Source organism: Salmo salar, chromosome ssa05 (genome assembly GCF_905237065.1).
Source record: "Salmo salar chromosome ssa05, Ssal_v3.1, whole genome shotgun sequence".
Classification (NCBI taxonomy): domain Eukaryota; kingdom Metazoa; phylum Chordata; class Actinopteri; order Salmoniformes; family Salmonidae; genus Salmo; species Salmo salar.
Genome location: NC_059446.1, coordinates 57,749,558 through 57,776,065, shown reverse-complemented (window position 1 = coordinate 57,776,065; position 26,508 = coordinate 57,749,558). Strand labels below are relative to the sequence as shown.

The 26,508-nt window shown below is 42.2% G+C and overlaps 3 protein-coding genes across 3 annotated transcripts; 1 reads left to right on the top strand and 2 right to left on the bottom strand.

Moving 5' to 3' along the window:
- Positions 1 to 3,505: 3,505 nt before the first annotated feature.
- LOC106605249 (EF-hand domain-containing family member B) lies at positions 3,506 to 14,350 on the bottom strand. The gene is given in 13 exon segments (XM_045717733.1): positions 3,506 to 3,990; positions 4,274 to 4,455; positions 4,914 to 5,121; positions 7,278 to 7,345; positions 7,348 to 7,410; positions 7,597 to 7,664; positions 7,801 to 7,870; positions 7,873 to 7,880; positions 8,009 to 8,138; positions 8,376 to 8,480; positions 8,600 to 8,786; positions 9,210 to 9,353; positions 14,333 to 14,350. Coding segments are annotated over 13 exon segments (1,398 nt in total). The 3' UTR covers positions 3,506 to 3,843.
- On the top strand, positions 12,493 to 22,998 carry rab5a (RAB5A, member RAS oncogene family). The gene is given in 6 exon segments (NM_001140145.1): positions 12,493 to 12,590; positions 16,357 to 16,584; positions 18,444 to 18,595; positions 20,971 to 21,093; positions 21,234 to 21,327; positions 21,434 to 22,998. Coding segments are annotated over 5 exon segments (651 nt in total). The 5' UTR covers positions 12,493 to 12,590; positions 16,357 to 16,418; the 3' UTR covers positions 21,550 to 22,998.
- On the bottom strand, positions 22,372 to 24,663 carry LOC106605269 (protein phosphatase 2C-like domain-containing protein 1). Its single transcript, XM_014200716.2, has 2 exons — positions 23,981 to 24,663; positions 22,372 to 23,870 (listed from the first exon to the last, which is right to left on the bottom strand). The coding sequence occupies exons 1-2, from the start codon at positions 24,609 to 24,611 to the stop codon at positions 23,059 to 23,061; spliced, it is 1,443 nt and encodes a 480-aa protein (XP_014056191.2). The 5' UTR covers positions 24,612 to 24,663; the 3' UTR covers positions 22,372 to 23,058.
- Positions 24,664 to 26,508: the final 1,845 nt, after the last annotated feature.

Genomic DNA, 26,508 nt, shown 5'->3' with positions numbered 1-26,508 from the left:
GAGGCCCACAGAAGAAGATAGTGACAGCTGTCTATGACTAAGCATGGCATCCAAGACTAATCAATATTCATTTCATGCATCCAAATGTTTGGATTATAATTATTAAGTCTCCCTAAATTTGACTTAAATATGTTTAAATATGAATTAAAAAGTTGTATGTGCTGTGTCTCTACCAATTATTAATCTCTTACTGGATCTTGATGGATAAGCCAAGAGATTTGATGTGCGAGAGTTTGTCAATATTTTATTTACTTTCTCCATGTATGTGAACCCACAATAAGTAATGCAAACATTTAACCAGGACCTTAATTTTCTGCATCTCATAGAGGAAGGTTGGGAAAAGTATGGAAACATACAAACCTCTACGTGAGGTAGTTATATTGTGTATAAAGAAAACACATTGTATTTGCTCTTGCTGCTTTTATACTGTATGTTTTGTATTACGTCTCATAGTGTTGTAGTGTGTTATGACAGCCATGTTGACAGTGTAAGAAATGTGTTATAACACCTCCTAAGTGCTATTAAAGTACACCTGTGTATAACCAATTGAAGAGAACGCTTCAGTGCTGTAACTTCTGATTTGGTCTAAATCACTTACGCGATTTGCTCCAAGCACAATGACAGGAATTAAATCCACTTCCGATTCACGGAGCAGGATCAAGCTTCTTCTCCCATTCCTGATCAGAAATCCCGTTAGGAATTGGACCACACGGTTTGGTTGTCATACCTAATACCCACCTATCTAGTTGGCCAGAATCTCACTCTCATTGTTTCAGGTCTTAATACTCTTTTCTAAAAGCCTGTCAAACTTCATATGTTTTCCCTTTCATTGCTGAATACAGTTTGGCAGGATAAGAGAGCTCTGTTAAGATGCTTCACCTTATTTTCAAGGTGATGGTGTGAAGATTAGTTTGGTTGTTTGTCAGCATTGGTTTAAATGGAATCTTCCCTCAGCTGTTTGGAAACAACTTTTCTCATCTTCAAAAGTATACTCTATAAAATATATTTGTCGTCACTCTCTTTCTCTCTCTTGCTCTCTCTACTCTCTCTGTGTCTCATTCACTCTACTTCTCTTGTCGCTTTGCAGAAGTGCGAAAACACCATAGAAAAATCTAAAAGCAATTCCTATTAGATCTAATTTGAATGTGTTTCTCTCCCTCTCCTTTCTTTCGCTCTCTCTCTCCATCCCTCCATCTCTCCTCTCAGATTCCACTGGGAGCTGACCAGGGGAGCTGAACCTGATTGGACAGTCACTAACATCTGGCACTGGAACCTGATAGGGTGATTGGACAAGACCCATGAACACCTCTGTCACCAGGATACAGCGTCAGACCAAGCATACACAGCACAGTTTACCTAATTCAGTTCTGACAACGTTCAACTCAACAAAACGTTATTAACCAACAGGACTTCAATCAGCAGGACCATTGTACTCAGCCAAGCGCGCCCAAACTCAACTGAACCATTACAAGTCAACAGAAGAGTCACCTTGAATCCTAGCTGCTTTGTAGGGTGGACTGGATGGAACCAGAGCCCTACACACTGAAATACAGATGTATTATTTATCCGTAAGTGCTCCGATCTCAGGTTTGTTGGGAACAATAGACTTTCTATGAACCTCAGCATGAACAATTAGTGCCTACAATATCCCTGCTGTTATAGTTTGTCCCAGAACCAAATAAACTGCTTCATGGTGATACGGTATGAGCTTTTATCTCTTTGAAACAGTATCACAGGTTAAACTGTTGTTCTGTATTGTTCAGAAACACCTTAGTTGTCGGATTATTCAGAAGTAAAATTGACACCGCATAGCATCTATAAAGGTAGGACACAATTAATAAACACAACAATCCTCAGCAGAAGGGGGCGATAGTGTTACACAAATCACAATATGAATGAGTGTTTATTGAAAGCTGTTGGATAACAACTGGCAAGTCTCCTTATCCTCCTATGTTTATATGATACACATTTTACATGAGTGACCTCGGTTTAGTTTGGGAAAAAACAAAGGTAGGATAGTATACACATACCGGTCCCACTTTAAAGGAAGTACAACTTGTAAAGGCTTTATATAGCATACATAAGCACTACATAAATGCTTCACAAATAGTCTATAAGCATATGTCATATTCCATAAATGTTGTAAAAACATACAAAGTGTGTAATGTCACATTTGGCTGTTCACCCTACAGTGGTAATGGTTATGTCACCCTTTATACATCATTTATAGAGTATGACAGATGCTTAGATGATTTGTGAAGGGTTTATGTAGTGCTTATGAAGCATACACATATCTTACATTATGATTAAATGTCTCAAAGGAATCACAGATGTTGGTGTACTGTAATGTATTATGCCAGTGCCAAAATCAAACATCGTCTATTAGCCTGTCATTGTATATAATCATTTGTTCTTAACTGACTTGCCTAGTTAAATAAAGGTTTAATAAAATACAATGTAAAAAAAAATACACTGACAGGCTATTGAACACTGTGTTTCATCCAATTCTGTCAACTCTTAAATCACACTATTAATGATGCATCAAAAAGAGAGACAATTCCTTCATTAGTAAGCATTAATTCATGCATAATGAAGTATGGTTGGGGATTATTATAATTTCCAGGCGTGGTAATATGGGCAGGTGCGTAGGGGGTTCTGGGTAGAGACGCTTCCTGGTTATTCCTAATGTGATTATGAGTGTGGAAAGCTTTACTTATGTTAAAATGCTAGTGAATATGTTTATAGCATATTAGCCAATTCACCACGCCAGGGAGTCAGATTGTTAAATGGTAATTTACAGTAGTGGAATCATTCAAGTGATAAAACACTGACAAAAAGCTAATGTGTTGTGTTTATTAACATGTTATATTTCTGTGTTGTTGGGTTTCGACATGGATTAGTGCATGTACTCGGTACCTTTTATTCATCTGGTTATTCAAGTTGATATTGTTATCCAAACAATTACTTCAATATGCCGTCAGTACAGTAGGTGGGTGTTTGCGCACGCCTGTGTGTATGTGCACACGCCTGTGTGTTTGTGTGTCGAAAGCTGTGGTCACATATTTAATTAGGATTGACAGATTAACATTATAACACTGACTAATAAAACCATAGAGTAAATATGTGTGTAAATCTAATCAAAGAGTGTGACAGAATAAACAGGAGTTCAAATGATAAGACTCCGATGGCATGATGGTACTCATAATTATCAATATTTACTTAGGTTTCAGGAGTAGATACTGTATATTATCACATGCAGGAAGGGTAAGCATTTAGTTAGCAGCAGATTTTTTTTTTTTACTTATTCTTATTCTTGTCACGCCCTGACCTGAGAGAGACGGTTTATTTCTCTATTTTGTTAGGTCAGGGTGTGGGGAGGGCATTCTATGTTTTATATTTCTATGTTTTGGCCAAGTATGGTTTCCAATCAGAGGCAGCTGCCTATCGTTGTCTCTGATTGGGAACCATACTTAGGCAGCCCTTTTTCCCTCCTTGTGTTGTGGGATCTTATTTTTTTACTGCTCGGTGAGCCTGCAAGATGTGACGGTCGTTTGCCATTGTTTATTATTTTGTTTAAGCGTTCTGAGTAAAAGTAAATATCAAGATGAACACTTACCACGCTGCACCTTGGTCAACTCCTTTGGACAACCGTTACAATTCTAGCAACAGCTTATTGCTCTCAACATAAGAAAATATATTACAGTCCACAATCAAAAATAATTTGCTCAATTAATAGTTAGTCTCAAAGAAAAAAAAGAAGTACAACACTTGTTGTATATGGAATACTTGAAGTACATTCTTTCACGGAATAGATACTGAGGAGGTAAAAGATACTATTCAGATTTAATTAGCTTGAATTTCCTTTAGAACGTCCCGGAAAATCTCCACACACATGTCCCCAGTGGGGTGTCTCATGGATGCCAGCTTCCACGCCTCCGCAAATGTCTCCTCGGAAATACTCACGCCCACATTTCGGAATATGTCAGTGATCTGAAAAGGAAATGGAGGCGGAAATAAGAATCAGAAGATCTCTTTGACAAATGATTTGCTCAAGCTCCGTCCTATTTCAATAACATTTTGTGTCAATCACTTCTCCAATGGCAGAATTGTTCATACCAATTATATTTTTGAAACAACGTTTTTCCTACATTATGAATGCTGTAACAAAATCCCACATGGTACTGTATGTCCCAGTGCTATTCTATAAAATCTACTAGACCATATCTTTCTTTCTTTCTCTTGATTCTTCAGTGGGTTCATTGGTATTCTGTACCTCCTCTTTGGTGCGGGGACAGAAGAAGTGCTCCTTGTGGACTCCCCTTAGGGAGTACAGCGTAGGATACAGGAGGTCAAAGGCTGTGGTCTGGTCACTGTAGTTAGTGCTGTCGCTGACGCGCTTGATCTGCGGGGCCACCAGGTCGGTGCGCACTGTGGGAGTCCCATACATATGATAGTCTATGTGGAAAGATATCATAATTATACAGTGAGATTCACACAATGTAGAGAATCAGGGGGAAAAGGACTACCAGTCCATTGTAATGCTAAGATACAAATGTGAGAAATCGTGTGCTGAATCTCAGAGAATTTTCCCTCCCTGAATTGTTTTTGAGAAGTGTGGGAATGATATCAAATTTTTCATGCATCTTTCACCTAAATATCTATTCTTCAGCATGCTGCCCACCTCTGCAGGTTCCAGGTCCTCCGGTCTGGCCAAAGCCTCTGAGGCTGCAGGTCTCAAAGCGAGAGCCTCTCTCTGCATGTTATCTGGGACTGTGCTGGTCTTACACTGTGAGGTAGAGTTGTCAATCAAAAGGGAATAGAATTACCGCCAGTACACCAATCACAGATGGTTGACTTGAATGGGAATGAGCATTCTAGTAATTATATTTCTATGCTTAGACACTGTAACTGACCACTGGTCAGAATGCGCTGCTCCACTTTACTGATGGGCATTTTGTCCTTCCAGTTGAGGAAATTGGCAAACTCCTGAAAGTTGATGAGTCCATCTTTGTCCATGTCCCAGTACTCCATCAAGTCATCCAGCACCGGCCCACTCAGGTCCAGGTTAAACTGATGACACACGTCCTGCAGGTCCTCCTCGTCAATCACACCCTGACCCTTCTGTAGAGTCACACACACACACACACACACACACACACACACACACACACACACACACACACACTGAACAATCTCAAACTAACTTAATATTATCAAAGACAGTACAGTATGAAGATATCAAGAAACTGCTTCTCCAATAGAAATGCTTGTAGGCGATGTCATGGCGACGTTGGTTAGCTAAGCTCATGTGCAGAAACATGTCATCAGCTCTAACGGCAGTCTCACGCCAAACTGCACATGTGCAGGCAATCAAATCAAAGGCACTCCTTCGATTTTAAGTTGTTTTTGATGAAAATGTGTCAGTTTGTCACTTTCACAACGTTGGAGTAATAACATGCTCAGCTACTTCAGACATTGGCTTGAATCTAGGTTGTGCCTTTAGATTTAAGGAAAATTAACAACTATGGAAGAATTTTTCACTTATCCCATTGACTTGCAAACCCCAAACCCATGTCTGGTCGGTCAAGTCTGCTTCGCAAAGCTTTCCCGGAAGTATTGCGATGTTGGTCCTGGGGTTTAGAAATTCTGTGATATTATCAGGTTAATACAGTAGAATTGTATATACAGTGCATTCAGACAACTTTATTTTTCCCACATTGTTACGTTACAGCCTTATTCTAAAATGGATTAAATAGTTGTTTTCCCTCATCAATCTACACACAATACCCCATAATGACAAAGCAAAAACAGGTTTTTAGACATTTTCGCAAATGTATTAAAATTATACATTTACATAAGTATTCAGACCCTTTCCTAGTACTTTGTTGAAGCACCTTTGGCAGCGATTACAGCCTTGAGTCTTCTTGGGTATGACACTACAGTACAAGCTTGGCCAACTGTATTTGGGGAGTTTCTCCCATTCTTCTCTGCAGATCCTCTCAAGCTCTGTTAGGTTGGATGGGGAGCGTCGCTGCACAGCTATTTTCAGGTCTCTCCAGAGATGTTCGATCGGGTTCAAGTCCGGGCTCTGTCTGGGCAACTGAGGGACATTCAGAGACTTGTCCCGAAGCCACTCCTGCGTTGTCTTGGCTGTGTGCTTAGGGTCATTGTCCTGTTGGAAGGTGAACCTTTGCCCCAGTCTGAGGTCCTAAGAGCTCTGGAGCAGGTTTTCATCAAGGATCTCTCTGTACTTTACTCCGTTCATCTTTCCCTCTATCCTGAATAGTCCCCCAGTCCCTGCTGCTGAAAAACATCCCCACAGCATGATGCTGCCACCACCATGCTTCACCGTAAGGATGATGCCACTTTTCCTCTAGATGTGACGCTTGGCATTCAGTTCAATCTTGGTTTCATCAGACCAGAGAATTTTGTTTTCCATGGTCTTAGTTGCCTTTTCGCAAACTCCAAGCGGGCTGTCATGTGCCTTTTACTGAGAAGTGGCTTCCATCTGGCTACAACCATAAAGGCCTGATTGGTGGAGTGCTGCAGAGATAGTTGTCCTTCTGGAAGGTTTCCCAGCTCCACAGAGGAACTCTGGAGCTCTGTCAGAGTGACCATCGGGTTCTTGGTCACCTCCTTGAACAAGGCCCTTCTCCCCCGATAACTCAGTATGGCCGGGCAGCCAGCTCTAGGAAGAGTCTTGGTGGTTCCACACTTCTTCCATTTAAGAATGATGGAGGCCACTGTGTTTATGGGGATCTCCAATGCTGCAGACATGTTTTGGTAGCCTTCCCCAGATCTGTGCCTCGACACCATCCTGTCTCGGAGCTCTACGGACAATTCCTTCGACCTCATGGCTTGGTTTTTGCTCTGACATGCACTGTCAACTGTGGGACCTTATATAGACAGGTGTGTGCCTTTTCAAATCACGTCCAATCAATTTAATTTACCACAGGTGGACTCCAATCAAGTTGTAGAAACATCTCAAGGATGATCAATGGAAACAGGATGCACCCGACCTCAATTTCGAGTCTCATAGCAAAGAGTATGGATACTTATGTAAATAAGGTATTTCTGTTTTTTATTTGTAATAAATGTCAAAAAAACTGTTTTTGCTTTGTCATTATGGGGTATTGTGTGTAGATTGATGAGTGTAGATTGTGTGTAGTGTAGATTGATTTTTTAAAAAAAAATCCATTTTAGAATAAGGCTGTAACGTAACAAAATGTGGAAAAAGTCAAGGGGTATTAATACTTTCCAAATGCACTGTATGTAACCTTGTCGTTGTGCCCGAAGGCCTGCAGCAGGGAGTTAAAGTTGTGGAAGTTGACCTTCTTGAGGTGCTTTTCTGGTACTCTGTGCCTTTCTGGTACTCTGCTGGAGGGGTGGAGTGGAGAAGGTCACCCGCACCTGTGGAGAAAGTTAAACCATTCTTCATCTTCAAACAATAACAGAAGGCTTACATTTTGTTCACCCCTCTAGACTACATTATAGCTTGACCCATTTTTACCAATTTCATACTGGCATTGTAATAGAAAACTCAATATGTGTCCTTTTATGAAAATGTGTCCTTTTATTAATAACAATTTGACTCACCAAAGTCATCTGGCCGCATCAAGATTCCAAATGTATGACCTGCTGGCACTTTCAACGTGTCTGCTATGCTGTAAAAGGCTGGGAATAGAGGAATTAAAGCTACTGTAGAAGCTGGGCATGAGTTGTGAAATACATATGTCTGGAACGTATACTGAACAGGCATTTAACTAGATCTGCATTAAAGAGTTAATGTGATAGACTTACAGGTCATGCACTTTGCCAATCTGTGGCTGTATCCTTTCCCTGTCATCACATCTCTGAGAAACAAATTTGCACTGTTATGCCTATGGGAAAAATAGCAGTACACAAATCAACATTTGATGTCATGACTATTGGCAATGCATTGTGTGACATTGAATGGTGATGAGAAGTCAGGTGTTTTGAATAAATGTAAGGTAGGATAAGTGCTTACTTCTGAGTATCACACAATCAGTGGAGAGATTTGGAGACACTGCGTCCATCGTTGTGGTGGGGAGTAGGCACTCCGAACCTGCCGTCCTTTCCATAACGACTCCACTTGTATTTCCTATCAACCTGTTCACCTGGGACGCAACACAGTTATGATGGATTTACCCTGGCTAAAATCAAACAGAGAAATATCGACAGGTGTGATTAACCACTGGCTATGGTGTTTCTACAGAAATGTGTCTGAAAATTATGGGTGTTAAATCAATGTGTAAAACAACATATTGAATAGCATATAAATTACTTCCAAGCCTAAATGAAGTCCCTTTGAACACTGTCAGAACCAAAGAGAGACACATGTCCACAATACTCACCGAGAAAGTAGGCATTGTGGGAGCAGATATAAGACTGGTGTCCCTCCTGAGCCTCTGTCTCCACCTGCTCCACGCTTTTAGGTGGGTTGATAATCGCACCTGCAGCTGGATAAGAAGGAACACACTTGTACATGAAGGCTTGTGGATATGTCTTTCAGACATAATATGAATGTTCATGGCGACTCATTGTAGCTTCTAGTGCCTTTCTTTATTGTCTGACTCACTTTGGGGGGATTTCACAGCAAATGTGGCTTTGCCGGTGTCGGTGTCGAACCAATTTGGAAGCCCAGGGCTCTGATCATGTGACCTGCCCAGGGGGGCTTTTTGATTGGTGGAATACCCAGCTTCACGGAGCTGATGTAACCTCTGTTGGTAGATGGTCTTAGGTGGTGGGTTGATCACTAATCCGCCCTGTAGGAAATACAGAAACAAATGTGACCATACCAATTCCATGAATTAATGTGTTGATGATCTCTACCATGTTAAATGTATCTACAGATGTATGATCTTAATTTTAGCCAGTTTGCTACAGCAGGAAAACAATCCTGCAGCAACAGGAAATTTGAATTATTATGTGGATTATAATGAATGTACATTTTCTGTAGCGGTTGATACATTTTTTTGTTAGGGCAAAACAAGTCTGGAAATTAGAAACTTTAGAAGTCTTTTTAAACCATGAATACACTACAAGTTTACATTTCCTGTTATGCAGTAAAAATTCCCAGCAACAAAATCGTGATCAAATTAAGATCCTACATCTGTAAAATGAAAACCTGAGTTTAGTTAGCTTAAAACTCACTATGGATGTCTCTGTTTATTTAGGCCTCTACTCACAGAAATAGAAGCTTGGCTGCTCACTCCATGAACTAGAATACTGGCAATATCAGGGTCGTTGGCTTTCCCATGGAACACTTGGATAGTCCCTGCACCTGGGCATGTTGTGTTGAGAAACATCCTCACTACTGCTAGGGTTTGGGGCTTTAAAAGGAAGGTGTGTGAGACTGTGGAAAAAAGTGACTCCAGCGCAAAGAGGTCAATCGAACAAAACAATGGAATTGACATGGAAACGCATGGGGGAAGAGCAGTGAGGGAAAGATCCCGAATCTTCTCATTGCCCCCTACCAACATTAGTCTACATTTAGGATATTGTTTATGTGTATATCACACTATGTTGAGGTAAAAATCGGAGTATAATGTTTGTATAGATGTTAACCCCAACACATGTTCATGTCATTGTCACCAATCAACTGCATTACGGTTAAAAACGACTGATTACCTACCACTACCGATTTCTGTATGCTAGCTATGCTAACCAGTTTTTCTGAAAGGGAGTTAGCATTTAGAAGTCACTTCTAAACCTGAAAAGGGACAACTTCTAACGTAAAAACAGATAAATATATCTAAATCGGACTTAAGTAACACATACATACATCATGACGGATTTTTTGGATGTGCGTCTGTTTACCGCATCTATGGTGATTAAAAATCTATCGAAAAATTCAAGTGTTTGTAATATATATACACTGCTCAAAAAAATAAAGGGAACACTTAAACAACACAATGTAACTCCAAGTCAATCACACTTCTGTGAAATCAAACTGGCCACTTAGGAAGCAACACTGATTGACAATAAATTTCACATGCTGTTGTGCAAATGGAATAGACAACAGGTGGAAATGATAGGCAATTAGCAAGACACCCCCAATAAAGGAGTGGTTCTGCAGGTGGTAACCACAGACCACTTCTCAGTTCCTATGCTTCCTGGCTGATGTTTTGGTCACTTTTGAATGCTGGCGGTGCTTTCACTCTAGTGGTAGCATGAGACGGAGTCTACAACCCACACAAGTGGCTCAGGTAATGCAGCTCATCCAGGATGGCACATCAATGCGAGCTGTGGCAAGAAGGTTTGCTGTGTCTGTCAGCGTAGTGTCCAGAGCATGGAGGCGCTACCAGGAGACAGGCCAGTACATCAGGAGACGTGGAGGAGGCCGTAGGAGGGCAACAACCCAGCAGCAGGACCGCTACCTCCGCCTTTGTGCAAGGAGGAGCAGGAGGAGCACTGCCAGAGCCCTGCAAAATGACCTCCAGCAGGCCACAAATGTGCATGTGTCTGCTCAAACGGTCAGAAACAGACTCCATGAGGATGGTATGAGGGCCCGACGCCCACAGGTGGGGGTTGTGCTTACAGCCCAACACCGTGCAGGACGTTTGGCATTTGCCAGAGAACACCAAGATTGGCAAATTCGCCACTGGCGCCCTGTGCTCTTCACAGATGAAAGCAGGTTCACACTGAGCACATGTGACAGACGTGACAGTCTGGAGACGCCGTGGAGAACGTTCTGTTGCCTGCAACATCCTCCAGCATGACCGGTTTGGCGGTGGGTCAGTCATAGTGTGGGGTGGCATTTCTTTGGGGGGCCGCAAAGCCCTCCATGTGCTCGCCAGAGGTAGCCTGACTGCCATTAGGTACCGAGATGAGATCCTCAGACCCCTTGTGAGACCATATGCTGGTGCGGTTGGCCCTGGGTTCCTCCTAATGCAAGACAATGCTAGACCTCATATAGCTGGAGTGTGTCAGCAGTTCCTGCAAGAGGAAGGCATTGATGCTATGGACTGGCCCGCCCGTTCCCCAGACCTGAATCCAATTGAGCACATCTGGGACATCATGTCTCGCTCCATCCACCAACGCCACGTTGCACCACAGACTGTCCAGGAGTTGGCGGATGCTTTAGTCCAGGTCTGGGAGGAGATCCCTCAGGAGACCATCCGCCACCTCATCAGGAGCATGCCCAGGCAATGTAGGGAGGTCATACAGGCACGTGGAGGCCACACACACTACTGAGCCTCATTTTGACTTGTTTTAAGGACATTACATCAAAAGTTGGATCAGCCTGTTTTTCCACTTTAATTTTGAGTGTGACTCCAAATCTAGACCTCCATGGGTTGATAAATTGGATTTCCATTGATTATTTTGGTGTGATTTTGTTGTCAGCACATTCAACTATGTAAAGAAAAAAGTATTTAATAAGATTATTTCATTCATTCAGATCTAGGATGTGTTATTTTAGTGTTCCCTTTATTTTTTTGAGCAGTTTATTAATATATATATATATATATATATATATATATATATATATATATATATTATATAATATATATATAATATAATATAATATAATATAATGTCTTGTCTTTGAAACTGATAAATGGAAACAATTGTTTCAGACCCAAACTAAGAAATGTTAAAGAAACAATGGTTCAATCCCAACCACTTGGGGCGGCAGGTAGCCTAGTGGTTAGAGCGTTGGGCCATCAAATCCCCGAGCTGCCAAGGAAAAACTGTTTGATCTGCACCTGAACAAGGCAGTTAACCCACTGTTCCTAGGCCGTCATTGTAAATAAGAACTTGTTCTTAACTGGCTTGCGTAGTTAAATAAAGGTATAAATAAATTTAAAAAACAATTAATAACCTGTATGATTATGAACGTTGCAAATGTTTGCTTTTAGCCTACACTTTGGCAATATGACATGTTATGACAAAAAGTTGCATACATCAAGTCATGTCATATGTTACAAAGGTTTTTTTGTGAATTAGTTATCACACTTGTGTAACGTTACCTCTTTGCCTTATAAAACGATTCGTTTTCCGGGTCCTTTCATTAGAGGCAATCTGCAGTTGCTACATCGATTTTTGGACTTGTAAATTAATTAAATGCACAAATTGATTCTTTAAGAATATAACTTATACATTCCTCGAACTTAGTTCAACTGTCGGACCCCATCATAACACTATATATACGTTTATTTTACTCCAACAAAGTAAATGTAAACAAACGTTGTATAACCTCAAAACATAGCTCAAACTATAATGTTGATACCATGGATGGCCAGTACTTGTATCCATAGCTCTGTCTTTTAATTTGAGAGCGGTTACATTTCTCTAGCCCCATCCCTCATCTTTTTACCGAGACAGTGGCGGGGATTACGTTGTTGTTTCAATCGCAGATTGCCCCTTTAACACGAGTGGTGATTGGTTTATTCTCAGCGCTACGTAGGTGCTCATGTATCATCATACACCGTACCATGCAAAACAAACGGGAAGTGGGAAAGGGACAAGCTTTATGAAATTTATCGACCTTTGAAAAGATTGTGGAGTACTGGAAATATATATTTTTGTAAATCCCTTCAGCTACCTAGTTAATTATATCGGATAAGGTAAGCAGATATCATTCTAGCTAGCTAGTTTACCGGCAGAACTTGCTAGCGAGCCCTGGCTAGGCCGAAAGCTATGTTATGTTAGCTAGCTCACAGCAAATAATAAACCAGCAGTTGACCCGTTCTTAATATACTGTTATGAGTTGACCATTGAAATGTATTTATGTAGCTAGTTTCTACGTATTTGCGTGAAGCAGGGTGAGGTGTGGTTCAACCTTATGTAGCTTGCTAGCGGTAAGACCGATAGTTTTCGTGTACGAACTAGCTAATTTTTCAATATACCGTATGTACTGTAGTTAGTTAGTTAGCTAAAGTAAACTAGCTCGCTAACAGTAGCCACCTAATCTAAATAATTATAGCTAGCTACGTTAGCTAGTTATAACTAGCTGGCTGGCTGGCTAGCTAGCGTGCTAGCTAACCAATTTGTCGTACACAAGATTGGACCAATGGGTGGGACTGAGGAAGCTAATCATTATTTTTGACGGACACAGTGCTTGATGATAGGTTTTATCCGCCATCATGACTGACTAGCTAGCTAGTCAACACAGTGGTTATTTGTGGTTAAGACTGACGTAACACGATTTCGACCCACATGTCTTCACTGCAATTATTTTTGGCTAGACTAGACACATAGGCTTGTTGTGTTTACATGTTGGGACTAGGGTTTCACATTTTGGGAAATATTCAGAGGTGGAAACTTTCCGTGGGAATTAACGGGAATATATGATTATTAATACCATTTAAATGTGATGTTTTTTGCATTTGATATATTTACCATATCATATGGAGACATTTTACCTTATCATAAGTAGACATAAATGCAAATGATTAAATCCTTCCAATTAAAAAAAAGCTATTTAGTTACGAATTGAACTTTAATTAAATGAGTTGACTCTGAACATGGGATGATTTCACTGAACAAAAGAAAGGGAATATTGAATGATCCCCAATGATCTATTGCATCTCCCAAAAACGTTTTCAACATACATCTGTAAAATGATATTCTAGAAACTAAAGCTTTGGTTGTCTTCCTCTCAGGCTTCCATGTCTTCTCCCTGTAACTCCTCAATGTCTACCTCTTGAACATCAGACTCTGAGGCCTCATCTTTACTGTCACTTTCCAACCTTGTTGAGGATGGCTCGTTGTCAGGCTCAAAACGCCTCAAATGGTTTTTCAACCCTTGTATTGGTCAGCCTGTTGCGTGCTTTGGTGTGTGTGTTCCCAAACAAGGACCAGTTGTGCTCTGAAGCGGCTGATGTTGGTGGGATTTGGAGGATGATGGAGGCAACAGGGGGAAGAGCCTCAGATCCACAAAGTCCTTTCCACCAGGTGGCTGATGAGATATGTTGGTATATTGCATCTCCATCCCAATGCCCTTGCTTGGAAATGTGTACTTTGCCAGACTGCCAAGAACCTTGCCCTCATCCAGGCCAAGGTGGTGAGACATGGTAGTGATGACACCATAGGCCTTGTTGATCTCTGCACCAGACAGGATACTCTTGCCAGCATACTCGGGGTCCAACATGTACGCTGCGGAATGTATGGGCTTCAGGCAGAAGTCTTCATGCTTTTTCATGTATTTCAGAACTGCAGTTTCCTCTGCTTGGAGCAACAGTGAAGTGGGCAGGGCAGTACGGGTTTCTTCTTTTACATCTGCAAGCAGAGTCAGAACATCAGACAGGATGGCATTGTCTCCCTCAATCCATGCAATGGCTACTGCTGTAGGTTTCAGGCTGCTTACCAGGCTCCCAAAATGCATCATCCAGGAGGATCCTCTTGATGGGGCTGTCCAGATCTACCGACTGTTATATGGCCATTTCTTGGAGAGACTCCTTCCCCTCCAGGATACTGTCAAACATGACAACACCACCCCAACAGGTGTTGCTGGGCAGCTTCAATGTGGTGCTCTTATTCTTCTCACTTTGCTTGGTGAGGTAGATTGCTGCTATAACTTGATGACCCTTCACATACCTAACCATTTCCTTGGCTCTCTTGTAGAGTGTATCCATTGTTTTCAGTGCCATGATATCCTTGAGGAGCAGATTCAATGCTTGAGCAGCACAGCCAATGGGTGTGATGTGAGGGTAGGACTCCTCCACTTTAGACCAAGCAGCCTTCATGTTCACAGCATTGTCTGTCACCAGTGCAGATACCTGTGGCCCAAGGTCATTGACTGCCTTCAGCTCATCTGCAATGTAGAGACCTGTGTGTGTGTCGTCCCTTGTGTCTGTGCTCTTGTAGAATACTGGTTGAGTGGTGGAGATGATGTAGTTAATTATTCCTTGCCCACGAACATTTGACCACCCATCAGAGACGATTGCAATAGTCTGCTTTGTCTATGATTTGCTTGACCTTCACTTGAACTCTGTTGAACTCTGCATCCAGCAAATTAGTAGATAAAGCATGTCTGGTTGGAGGGATCTATGCTGGGCAAACAACATTCAGAAATCTCTTCCAATTGCATACACAGCTCGAGCAAGACAGTCATCAGCATTTCTCTGACTACGTTCCTCCATTGAGTCAAAAAAAACTTCTGATTCCAGGAGGACCATGAGCTGTTGCTATCGATAAGATAAAAGTCTCTCTACTTCTATTCGAGGCTGCTTGTTGTGAGCGCTGAGGGATCTTTATGTACTTGGCCAGATGATTCTGCATCTTTGTTGCATTCTTCACATATGATTTGGCACAGTATTTGCAAATGTGCAGAGCTTTTCCTTCTACATTAGCTGCAGTGAAATGTCTCCACACATCACATAGTGCCCATGGCATTTTCCAGTAAAGAGTAGAATTTTTTTTACACCCCCCCCCCAAATACAATTCATGTAGAGATAAATAGTTAATCAGTTAGATTAAACAACTCCTTTTGTAATACTTTATTTTTAAATGAATTTTTTTTTATGGAAACGTGAATTAACACTCCTCAGTTAGCAGGCTCAAGCAAGCTAAAACCCACATGGTAGCAAAAACTAACTAGCAGAAATGATTAACAAGTTAGAAATGATTTAAACACACTTTGCTGTAGGCTACTATTTACTAGCTAACAAAAAATCATCTATGTCATATGAAATATATTCACCCCACCCAGTATTGTAATCAAAACTTACCAGAAAGAATATAGTCCTTGGCTCAGACAGTGTAGTAGTGTGGGCTCAATAGCATCTCATTAGTGTGCAAGATCTTGAGAATCAGCTGTACATGTGATGGCGAGTGTACTGCACATGTGATGGAAGAATGCAGTGTGCATGCAGAGGGTTGAAATTCCATTGAATTGGGGATAGTTTAACCAAAATATGCCACAAGAACTAGAATTGCCTTGTGTATCCCGCAAGGAAGGTTCACTGTTATAAGCTAACTTTTTTGTTGTTGATGAATTTAAGAAAAATCACCCAAATTCCCGGGCTTAACTTCCCATAGAAAATTCCGGAAATTTCCCGGAAAGTTTCCGACCCTTTGCAACCCTAGTTGGGACAGTTAAGAAATAGGTGTAATATACTCTTTGTAAACAAGTCTAACGTTACTAGCTAATTGCCAAGTGAAAGTCGTCACATTTCCAAATACTGTCTGTAGTTAACAAGCTAGCTACATCCTGTGATTCAATGATATTACAATGATGATCAGAAACAAAGCTAATTGAACAATTTCTAACCAATTAAACGTCAAAGTTGATCATTTGGATTATTTTGTAGTTGTATTTATTTTTTCCCCCACTACTTTATGCAGTGATCTATTGACGATTTAAGTAATGTGACATATCATTTTTGGCAGTTCTAGGAGTGACCATTCAAGCGGTACTTCTGCATCCAGAGCAAGAGACGGTGGTGTAGGACATGGCAAGTAGGGGTGGTGCAACACGACCCAATGGGCCGAACACAGGCAACAAGATCTCCCAGTTCAAATTAGTACTTTTAGGGGAGTCCGCCGTGGGAAAGTCCAGTCTTGTACTTCGCTTCGTCAAGGGCCAGTTTCATGAATTCCAAGAGAGCACAATCGGAGGTAGGCTGATCTGATATCTTCTATTCATGTACAGTGAGGGAAAAAAAGTATTTGATCCCCTGCTGACTTTGTACGTTTGCCCACTGACAAAGAAATGATCAGTCTATAATTTTAATGGTAGGTTTATTTGAACAGTGAGAGACAGAATAACAACAAAAAAATCCAGAAAAACGCATGTCAAAAATGTTATAAATTGATTAGCATTTTAATGAGGGAAATAAGTATTTGACCCCTCTGCAAAACATGACTTAGTACTTGGTGGCAAAACCCTTGTTGGCAATCACAGAGGTCAGACGTTTCTTGTAGTTGGCCACCAGGTTAGCACACATCTCAGGAGGGATTTTGTCCCACTCCTCTTTGCAGATCTTCTCCAATTCATTAAGGTTTCGAGGCTGACGTTTGGCAACTCGAACCTTCAGCTCCCTCCACACATTTTCTATGGGATTAAGCTCTGGTGACTGGCTAGGCCACTCCAGGACCTTAATGTGCTTCTTCTTGAGCCACTCCTTTGTTGCCTTGGGCGTGTGTTTTGGGTCATTGTCATGCTGGAATACCCATCCACAACCCATTTTCAATGCCCTGGCTGAGGGAAGGAGGTTCTCACTCAAGATTTGATGGTACATAACCCCGTCCATCGTCCCTTTGATGCGGTGAAGTTGTCCTGTCCCCTTAGCAGAAAAACACCCCCAAAGCATAATGTTTCCACCTCCATGTTTAACGGTGGAGATGGTGTTTTTGGGGTCATAGGCAGCATTCCTCCTCCTCCAAACACGGCGAGTTGAGTTGATGCCAAAGAGCTCCATTTTGGTCTCATCTGACCACAACACTTTCACCCAGTTGTCCTCTGAATCATTCAGATGTTCATTGGCAAACTTCAGACGGAAATGTATATGTGCTTTCTTGAGCAGGGGGACCTTGCGGCCGCTGCAGGATTTCAGTCCTTCACGGCGTAGTGTGTTACCAATTGTTTTCTTGGTGACTATGGTCCCAGCTGCCTTGAAATCATTGACAAGATGCTCCCGTGTAGTTCTGGGCTGATTCCTCACCGTTCTCATGATCATTGCAACTCCACGAGGTGAGATCTTGCATGGACCCCCCCCCCCCCCCCAGGCCGTGGGATATTGACAGTTCTTTTGTGTTTCTTCCATTTGCAAAAAATCGCACCAACTGTTGTCACCTTCTCACCAAGCTTATTGGCGATGGTCTTGTAGCCCATTCCAGCCTTGTGTAGGTCTACAATCTTGTCCCTGACATCCTTGGAGAGCTCTTTGGTCTTGGCCATGGTGGAGAGTTTGGAATCTGATTGATTGCTTCTGTGGACAGGTGTCTTTTATACAGGTAACAAGCTGAGATTAGGAGCACTCCCTTTAAGAGTGTGCGCCTAATCTCAGCTCGTTACCTGTATAAAAGACACCTGGGAGCCAGAAATCTTTCTGATTGAGAGGGGGTCAAATACTTATTTCCCTCATTAAAATGCAAATCAATTTATAACATTTTTGACATGTGTTTTTCTGGATGTTTTTGTTATTCTGTCTCTCACTGTTCAAATAAACCTACCATTAAAATTATAGACTGATCATTTCTTTGTCAGTGGGCAAACGTACAAAATCAGCAGGGGATCAAATACTTTTTTTCCCTCATTGTATTAGTGGTTTTGGGTTATGTCCATTCCACTATCTTTTTGTCCTGTAGTGATTCTGACTACATTTCTGATTACATTCTGTAGGGTATGCGATCTCCCATGAGATATATATATATATATATGTGTCCATTGTTGGAAAATGGACAGCCAGTTGTTTTTCTTATAGCCTACTGCAACAAAATTCTAAATGCTGCTATGACTGTTTGTCTCCTCTCAGCTGCCTTCCTGACTCAGACAGTATGTTTGGATGACACGACAGTCAAGTTTGAGATCTGGGACACAGCTGGTCAGGAGCGCTACCACAGCTTAGCACCCATGTACTACAGAGGTGCCCAGGCCGCAATCGTGGTCTACGACATCACTAACAAAGTGAGTCAGCAGCCGGGTTTATGTACTCTGTCACACATTAAAAGAGACTCTTAAATTAGGTACAGTGCATTTGGAAAGTATTCAGACCCCTTCCCTTTTTCCACATTTTTATTCTAAAATGGATTAAATGTTTTTTCCCCCTCATCAATCTACACACAATACCCCATAATGACAAAGCAAAAACGGGGTATTAGACATTAACATGTGTTAAAAATAAAAACCAGATGTGTAAATAAGGTAAGTATTCAGACCTTTTGCTATGAGACTCGAAATTGTGCTCAGGTGCATCCTGTTTCCATTGATCATCCTTGTGGTAAATCCTTGTGGTAAATTCAATTGAATGGACATGATTTGGAAAGGCACACACCTGTCTATATAAGGTCCCACAGTTGACAGTGCTTATCAGAGCAAAAACTAAGCCATGAGGTCGAAGGAATTGTCCGTAGATATCCAAGACAGGATTGTGTCGAGGCACAGATTTGGTAGATGGGTACCAAAACATTTCTACAGCATTGAAGGTCCCCAAGAACACAGTGTCTCCATTCTTAAATGGAAGAAGTTTGGAACCACCAAGAGTCTTCCTAGAGCTGGCCGCCCAGCCAAAATGAGGAATCGGGGGAGAAGGGCCTAGGCCAGGGAGGTGACCAAGAACCCAATGGTCACTCTGACAGAGCTCCAGAGTTCCTCTGTGGAGATGGGAGAACCTCTCAGAAGGACAACCATCTCTGCAGAACTCCACCAATCAGGCCTTTATGGTAGAGTGGCCAGACAGCCACTTTTCAGTAAAAGGCACATGACATCCCGCTAAAGGACTCTCAGACCATGAGAAACAAGATTCTCTGGTCTGATGAAACCAAGATTGAACTCTTTGGCCTGAATGCCAAGCGTCACGTCTGGAGGAAACCTGGCACCATCCCTATGGTGGTGGCAGCATCATGTTATGGAGATGTTTTTCAGTGGCAGGGACTGGGAGACTGGTCAGGATTGTGTGGAAAGACGAACAGAGAAAAGTACAGTGAGGTCCTTGATGAAAACCTGCTCAGGACCTCAGACTGGGGCGAAGGTTCTCCTTCCAACAGGACAACAACCCTAAGCACACAGCCAAGACAACGCAGGAGTGGCTTTGGGACAAGTCTCTGAATGTCCTTGAGTGGCCCATCCAGAGCCCAGACTTGAACTCGATCAAACTTCTCTGGAGAGACCTGAAAATAGCTCCCCATCCAATCTGACAGAGCTTGGGAGGGTTCAAGTCAGGTGTGCCAAGCTTGTAGCGTCATACCCAAGAAGACTCGAGGCTGTAATCTCTGCCAAAGGTGCTTCAACAAAGTACGGAGTAAAGGTTCTGAATACTTATGTAAAATTTGATATTTCAGTTTTATATCTTTAATACATTTGCAAACATTTCTGTGCCTGTTTTTGCTTTGTCATTGTGTGTAGATTGATGAGGGGACACAAACAATTGAATCCATTTTAGAATAAGGCTGTAACGTAACAATGTGTAAAAAGTAAAGGGGTCTGAATACTTTCCGAATGAACTGTATAGCATTAGGTACAGCTGAAGACATTTTGTGAAAATTTAGCAGGAGTTTGATGATTAGGCCCTCTATAATAGGCCTAGTTGAGAATCTGAAGAAAATATTGAGGAAAAAGGGTAGCCTCGTTTTGCTGACATGTTTTCAAGCATCTTTCTGTAGCTCTTAGATTTTACCCAAGTCTAAAATATCCCTATTAATTGAATTTGGTCCTAACAAACTTGTCACATCTAGGGCACTTTTGTTTTAACAAATGAATTGAGGAGCTGACAATGTTTTTACCCCTAGTGTCACCACACTTTCCCAAACCATCAATGTGTGAATTGATATTTTATGTTGTAATTGTTTCTGATACTTTGTGCTACTATTTTGGCCAGGTCTCTCTTGTAAAAGAGAGTCTCATTGAGATGAACAAACCTGGTTAAAAAAAAAAGAGCAACTCCAAGGAGAAATTCTATGTTGATCCCCATGTCTGCTTTTGCTCTATTTGCTAAGACGTTTGCTGGGAAGTTGATGGAACATAGTATTTCATGGAAATAAGCTGTCAAACGAGCTTGGTTTTCTAACTCAGTGCTTTGTACATAAAGCTTAAGCCAATGTTTGGAGCAGAGCATGACTTCAACTCAGGAATATGATACATCATGTTGACAAACATGTAAGCTGGGGAACATTATATTTAATTGTCATATTTTATAGAAGTTCTCCTTTTAACAAGACCACATCTTGGATATCCTGCAAAGTCAATAGCATAACCAGGGAATGAAGGGAGGGGTTGTGTTGTCATTCTTCCACAAGGACCTTGTTATTGTCTGACTTAATCTCTCTTCCTCTGCTGTTTGCCAGGAGTCCTTTGCACGAGCAAAGAACTGGGTTAAGGAGCTTCAGAGACAAGCCAGTCCAAATATTGTAATAGCGTTGGCTGGGAACAAAGCTGACCTTGCAAACAAAAGAGCATTGGATTTTCAGGTTCGTGCCGGTGAATTTGCTAATGAACATTACACTGTGCTAGTTTTATTCTCAATGGAGTCGTCATACAATTTGACCTGTAAGGCAGTTAAACACAACCTTTGTTGCATATTGACTGATTTTTGGTGGTTTTCTTCCAGGATGCCCAGTCATACGCAGATGATAACAGTTTACTGTTCATGGAAACATCAGCAAAGACCTCTATGAACGTTAATGAGATGTTCATGGCTATTGGTAAGTGTTTTATGTTCCATGTTCATTACACTTAGACTAACATTTTCAAACTTTCAATCTGATAATAGAAACACCGGTCCTAAACATTTTCCCAATCGCTTCACAGCAAAGAAATTACCCAAGAACGAGCCTCAAGCTGAGGGCGCGAACAGTGGGCGTAACCGGGGAGTGGATCTTACGGAGGCAGCTCAGCCGGCCAGCCGCTCCTGCTGCAGTACCTAAACCTGGCCCACTCTTCCAACATGCACCTTCCCCCTCTCCTAACTCTGAATAACATCAGGACATGGTGTTCTCCTTTCTGACATCAGACCTTCCACCTCTCGTCCTTTCTCCCCGGAATAGCTAAAGACTCTGTATAGCTGCATTTAATACTTTTTTTGCTTTCATTTTAAAAAGTGTATATCAGTATAATGTATGCATGTATCACTACAAGGCCTAAAACATATATTATTATTTTTTACTTAATTCAGTTTGAAGTCTAACCCCTGAGAGAGAGAGAGAGGGAGAGAGAGGTGTGTGTCTGATTCCCTGAAGAGAAAGTGTAACCTAGGTCATAGGGTTAGTGGACTGGGGATAAAAGTAAGTTGTGTCCTTCCAACATAAACAAACCAAATTCCCCCATTGTTAAATGCCTGGAGGCTGTGACTGTTTGTACTGAGTATTATAATATTATTGAAGCAGTGTCAGGCAAGGACTGTCAAACCAAGCATTCCTCCTCCTTGCATCTGCTGCCGAGACGACGACATCTCCGTCTGCAGAGAAGTTTGGCGAGAACATCCAACGCCATTACACAACTGGCCCACTGCAACCGGTTGAACAGGATTTAAGGGTGATTTTGTGATTGGATGGCTGGTGACTATGCAAGTTTGTCACATATATGATGACTGGCTTGTGGATCATGGGAAGTCCGTCTTGAAATCACAACATTCTCTGATGCATTGATTTAATGAAGAACACTGAGACAGTTGGACATGCTCCGACAAGCTTTGTAAATTGTCTTGTAAAGACCTAACATGTGACTAGTCCTTTGTTTCCCCAAACTGCTATTGTTCAGCTATCAACTTGTCAGAATTAGTGGTGTTTAAAATTAGGCCTCAAAACATGCACCAACATAAGTCTTGACTATTACCTATCATCGGTCTGTGGAATATTACTCTACTGTTATATAGGATGTTGCAATGTTGTCTTCTACCAATACATCTTGGAGAGCATAAGCTTGTCAGGAAAATGTCTAGAGATTTCGAACAATTGTACAGTACACCAATGTAGGTCTAGGTCAGCTATGGGTTTGTTACCTTGTCACAAACTGGTCAAATGCTAATCAATGGTGGTCTTTTTAAATATGTAGTGTTATTAACAATTCAATTGCAACTCCCCTGTGTCTTGTTACTTTTCTCAAAATGGTGTGTTCATATTTCAGAGGACTCTTATTGCATTGCACAATTGTTGGCTATATTTGAATTAATGACTGGCCATTACATTTTATAAAACTGATGCACTGTGTCGGACTTGCTATCCTATTGCCTCAAACAACCGATAGTGGCACTAACTGACTTCTTTCTGAAGCCAGGTGGATTTAACAATGTAAAACATGACTAGTGAAGAAGGACTGATCAGTTTGAGTGTCAGGGTACAAGTCACTAAATTCAATAAATTAGGTATACAATATCACAAGAATTGCAAGAGCTGTTCATTCTTGGCAAAACTTGAAAAATTGTCCTGAAGTTATAATTACATGGTATTGGTTTGCTTTGTCAACTCTCCTTTGAGAGTGTTTTCTCTGAGCACATCCAATCCATGAAGAAGTATGACTATGACTGAAATGTTTTCCCTTGAACCTGAGACCAATGCTGTGTCCACTAGCTCTCTACAAATGTCAGCTGCAAGGTGCTCGTAGTCCAAGCTGAGATTCTTCAGACTGTCAGCCATAGTTCCCTTCACATTCACCTCACTCTCCTGCTGCAGGACTGAGGATTGATGTCTCTCTGTTTCCTCTGCATTCTGCATATCTCTAGCTTGTACCCCCAGAGGCTCTGGCATGTCCAACTCTGGTGGGTTGTCCTCATCCTTGACACTGGAAGGTTCTACACTATCAAAAATAGATGACCCTGGTCTTGACTGTATGCAACTTTGAGAATCTGAAATGAGTGAATCCTCAACAGTTTGCATAAGGCACAGGGTCTTCAATATGAATTTCTGTTGAGTCAACTCAATGACAGTCAGAACTCTCTCAGCCACTGCATGCTCATCCAAGACTTCCCAGAGGCCACTGGACGCTAGGACCAGCAGCTGGAAGGATGGGTCCGTAGGTAGCGACACAGAGTAAGGCACAGGGATGACTGACTTCTTCAGCTTGCGATCGCCATAATGACCAAGCCCTCGGGTGGCCTTGGTCAGCCCCTCCACCAAACCGTGCTGTTTGTTGACGCTGATTGCCCCTCCGGACTGGAGGATGCGTTTGCGCTCCTTAGGGTTGGACGTGCTGTGGTCTTTGGTCAGACGGAAGCCCCTGCCTTGTTTGTACAGCACTGCATGGACGTTACCTGTGAAATGGGAATCAACAAGAGATTTGGAAATTGATAGTATTCAATGAATAAGACTTGTTCTGTATCATATTTTCAATGTATTATCTGTATGCTAGTAAAATACTGACCACAGTTAGCAATGAGAATTCTTCCACCCTGTAACTCCTGTGAGGGGGTTGGTGTATTATTCTCCTGTCCTGTTCCCTGCTCCTTCCCATCTGAGGAGGGCAGCCCACTGTCGATCAGGCAGAGGAGCGCTGTGCAGCCACTCCAGCGGATCTTGGAGGTCTCGTTCTTGCCAAGCCCCAGGACCCGGTCCATCTTCCAGAAGGCTGTGGTGAAGGCTAGGTTCACCTGTTCCACTTTGGTCAGATTCTCCAGCTGCTCAGGGCCTAGGCCTAGTTCAATGTTCTGGGCCTGGCCTGGGTAAGGTCTGTTGTAGTCTTTCTGGAACAGGGCCTCAAAGCGTGACAGTAGCTTCACCTGGTCCTTCTCCAAGGAGAGCAAGGGGTCCTGTTTGGAGAGTTGCTCCAGGACTAAAACGGGCATCTCCCTAGATGCCGTAACTGCAGAAATTTGTCCGTGAAACCCGTCAAAGACCCCGAAAAAGCTGGCCCCCTCTTTGCCTCCATACCCCTCATGAAAAACGGTCACATCCTCCATGTTCTTTTTCCATGTGGAGTTTCTCTCCTCACACACTGCCACAGCACGGATTAACGGGTTGCTCACTGTGTGCGTGGTGACGCTGTATTCTGCCATGCGCTGAAGTTGGACAAAGTCCACACACTGGACGCTGACGCTGAAGCGGCTCTTACCTTTCTCCAGATTGGAAGATGGGTTGCCATGGATATTGCTACCACTGTAGTGGAGGGCATGGTGTTGGGAAGGGTAAGGGCTTCCTGTGTCAGGACTGGAGCCAAAGGATTTGCCAGGGAGCTCCTCTATGGGAATACTGGAGTGAGAATTATTAAAAGAATGGGAATACAAACACAAACAAATCAGGACTGAAATGTGTCGCCCTTTCATTTTCCATTTCACAAGTTAGTAACAAAGAATGACTTATTTCTCAAACTAGCCTAGTGAATATTTCCAGACATAATGTGAAGGGGTGTACCATGAGTCCATTTATGCTCGCCTCAAGTAATGGCAGTACTTTAGATTGAGTTCAGCTGTTTACTGGCCTTTCCATGGAAACAGTTTCCCTGGCAACTAAAGGCACTATGACAAAATTGTGCAGCTTGTGCAAGAGCCTTCCAAATAAGTTTTTTTTTTTCCGGAATCAAATGAAGAAAGATGTTTGGTAGGCTTTTGGTCATTATGGACACTTAGAGTAAAGTAGTAGTCTGATTAATAGTGTTGAGGGGAAGGGGACAACAACAAAACAACAAAAAGAGTATAGGCTTGTCAATTTACTTAAAGAACTTAAAGAGTTGGCTTTGTGCACCTGTATGGCCCTCTTTAATCCAACAGATGGCAGCAGTAGTACACCGCCTCAAAGGGGACCATGAAGGAATGAGTCAGTGTGAGCCAGCCTACCTTATAGGCTACTCTTGAAATGTTGACAAAATCTATAATTTCATACTTGGAGTTTAATGAAATAATCCTTAAACAATTAGAATGAGAATTTGACATCCATACCATCGTTAAAGGCACCTCAAACACACTACATGACCAAAAGTATGTGGACACAGAATCGTCTAGAATATCATTGTATGCTCTAATGTTAAGATTTTCCTTCACTGGAACTAAGGGGCCTAGCTCGAACCATGAAAAACATTCCCAGACCATTATTCCTCCTCCACCAAACTTTACAGTTGACATTATGCATTGGGGCAGGTAGTGTTCTCCTGGGATCCGCCAAACCCAGATTCGTTGGACTGCCAGATGGGGAAGCGTGATTCATCACTCCAGAGAACGCGTTTCCGCTCCTCCAGTGTCCAATGGAGGCGAGCTTTACACCACTCCAGCCGACGCTTGGCATTGCGCATGGGGATCTTAGGCTTTTGTGGGGCTGCTCGGCCCATTAAATGAAGCTCCCAACGAACAGTTATTATGCTGACGTTGCTTCCAGAGGCAGTTTGGAACTCGGTAGTGGGTGTTGCAACCGAGGACGGACGAGTTTTACGCGCTACGTGCTTCAGTACTGGCGGTCCCGTTCTGTGAGCTTGTGTGGCCAACCACTTCACGGCTGAGCCGTTGTTGCTCCTAGACGTTTCCACTTCACAATAATGGCTGAAATAGCTGAATCCACTAACTTTTGTATATATAGTGTACCTTACAGAACATTTGTGAAAATGTTGCTATAACACACTGCTGCAATGTACAGACATTACTGCATGACACACAGTCAATAGAGCATTAGGGAAGCAGTGAGATGCAAGAATGTGTTCACTTCCTTCTTACCTTTAGGGGCTCCCGAGTGGTGCAGCGGTCTAAGGCACTGCATCTCAGTGCTAGAGGTGTCACTACAGACCCTGGTTTGGTTCGAAGCTGTATCACAACCGGCTGTGATTGGGAGTCCCATAGGGCGAGGCACAATTGGCTGGGGTAGGCCATCATTGTAAATAACAATTTGTTCTTAACTGACTTAGAGCTAGTTAGGCCGATACGTAAGCTTATTAAATATCAGTGATACTATCAAGAACAGTGTGCGGTT

Coding starts and splice junctions, on each gene's coding strand:
- LOC106605269 (XM_014200716.2), bottom strand. CDS start 24,611: ATGGCAGAATACAGCGTCACCACGCACACAGTGAGCAACCCGTTAATC. Junction 23,871..23,980: donor AATTCTCATTGCTAACTGTG/GTCAGTATTTTA, acceptor CCCATTTCACAG/GTAACGTCCATGCAGTGCTG.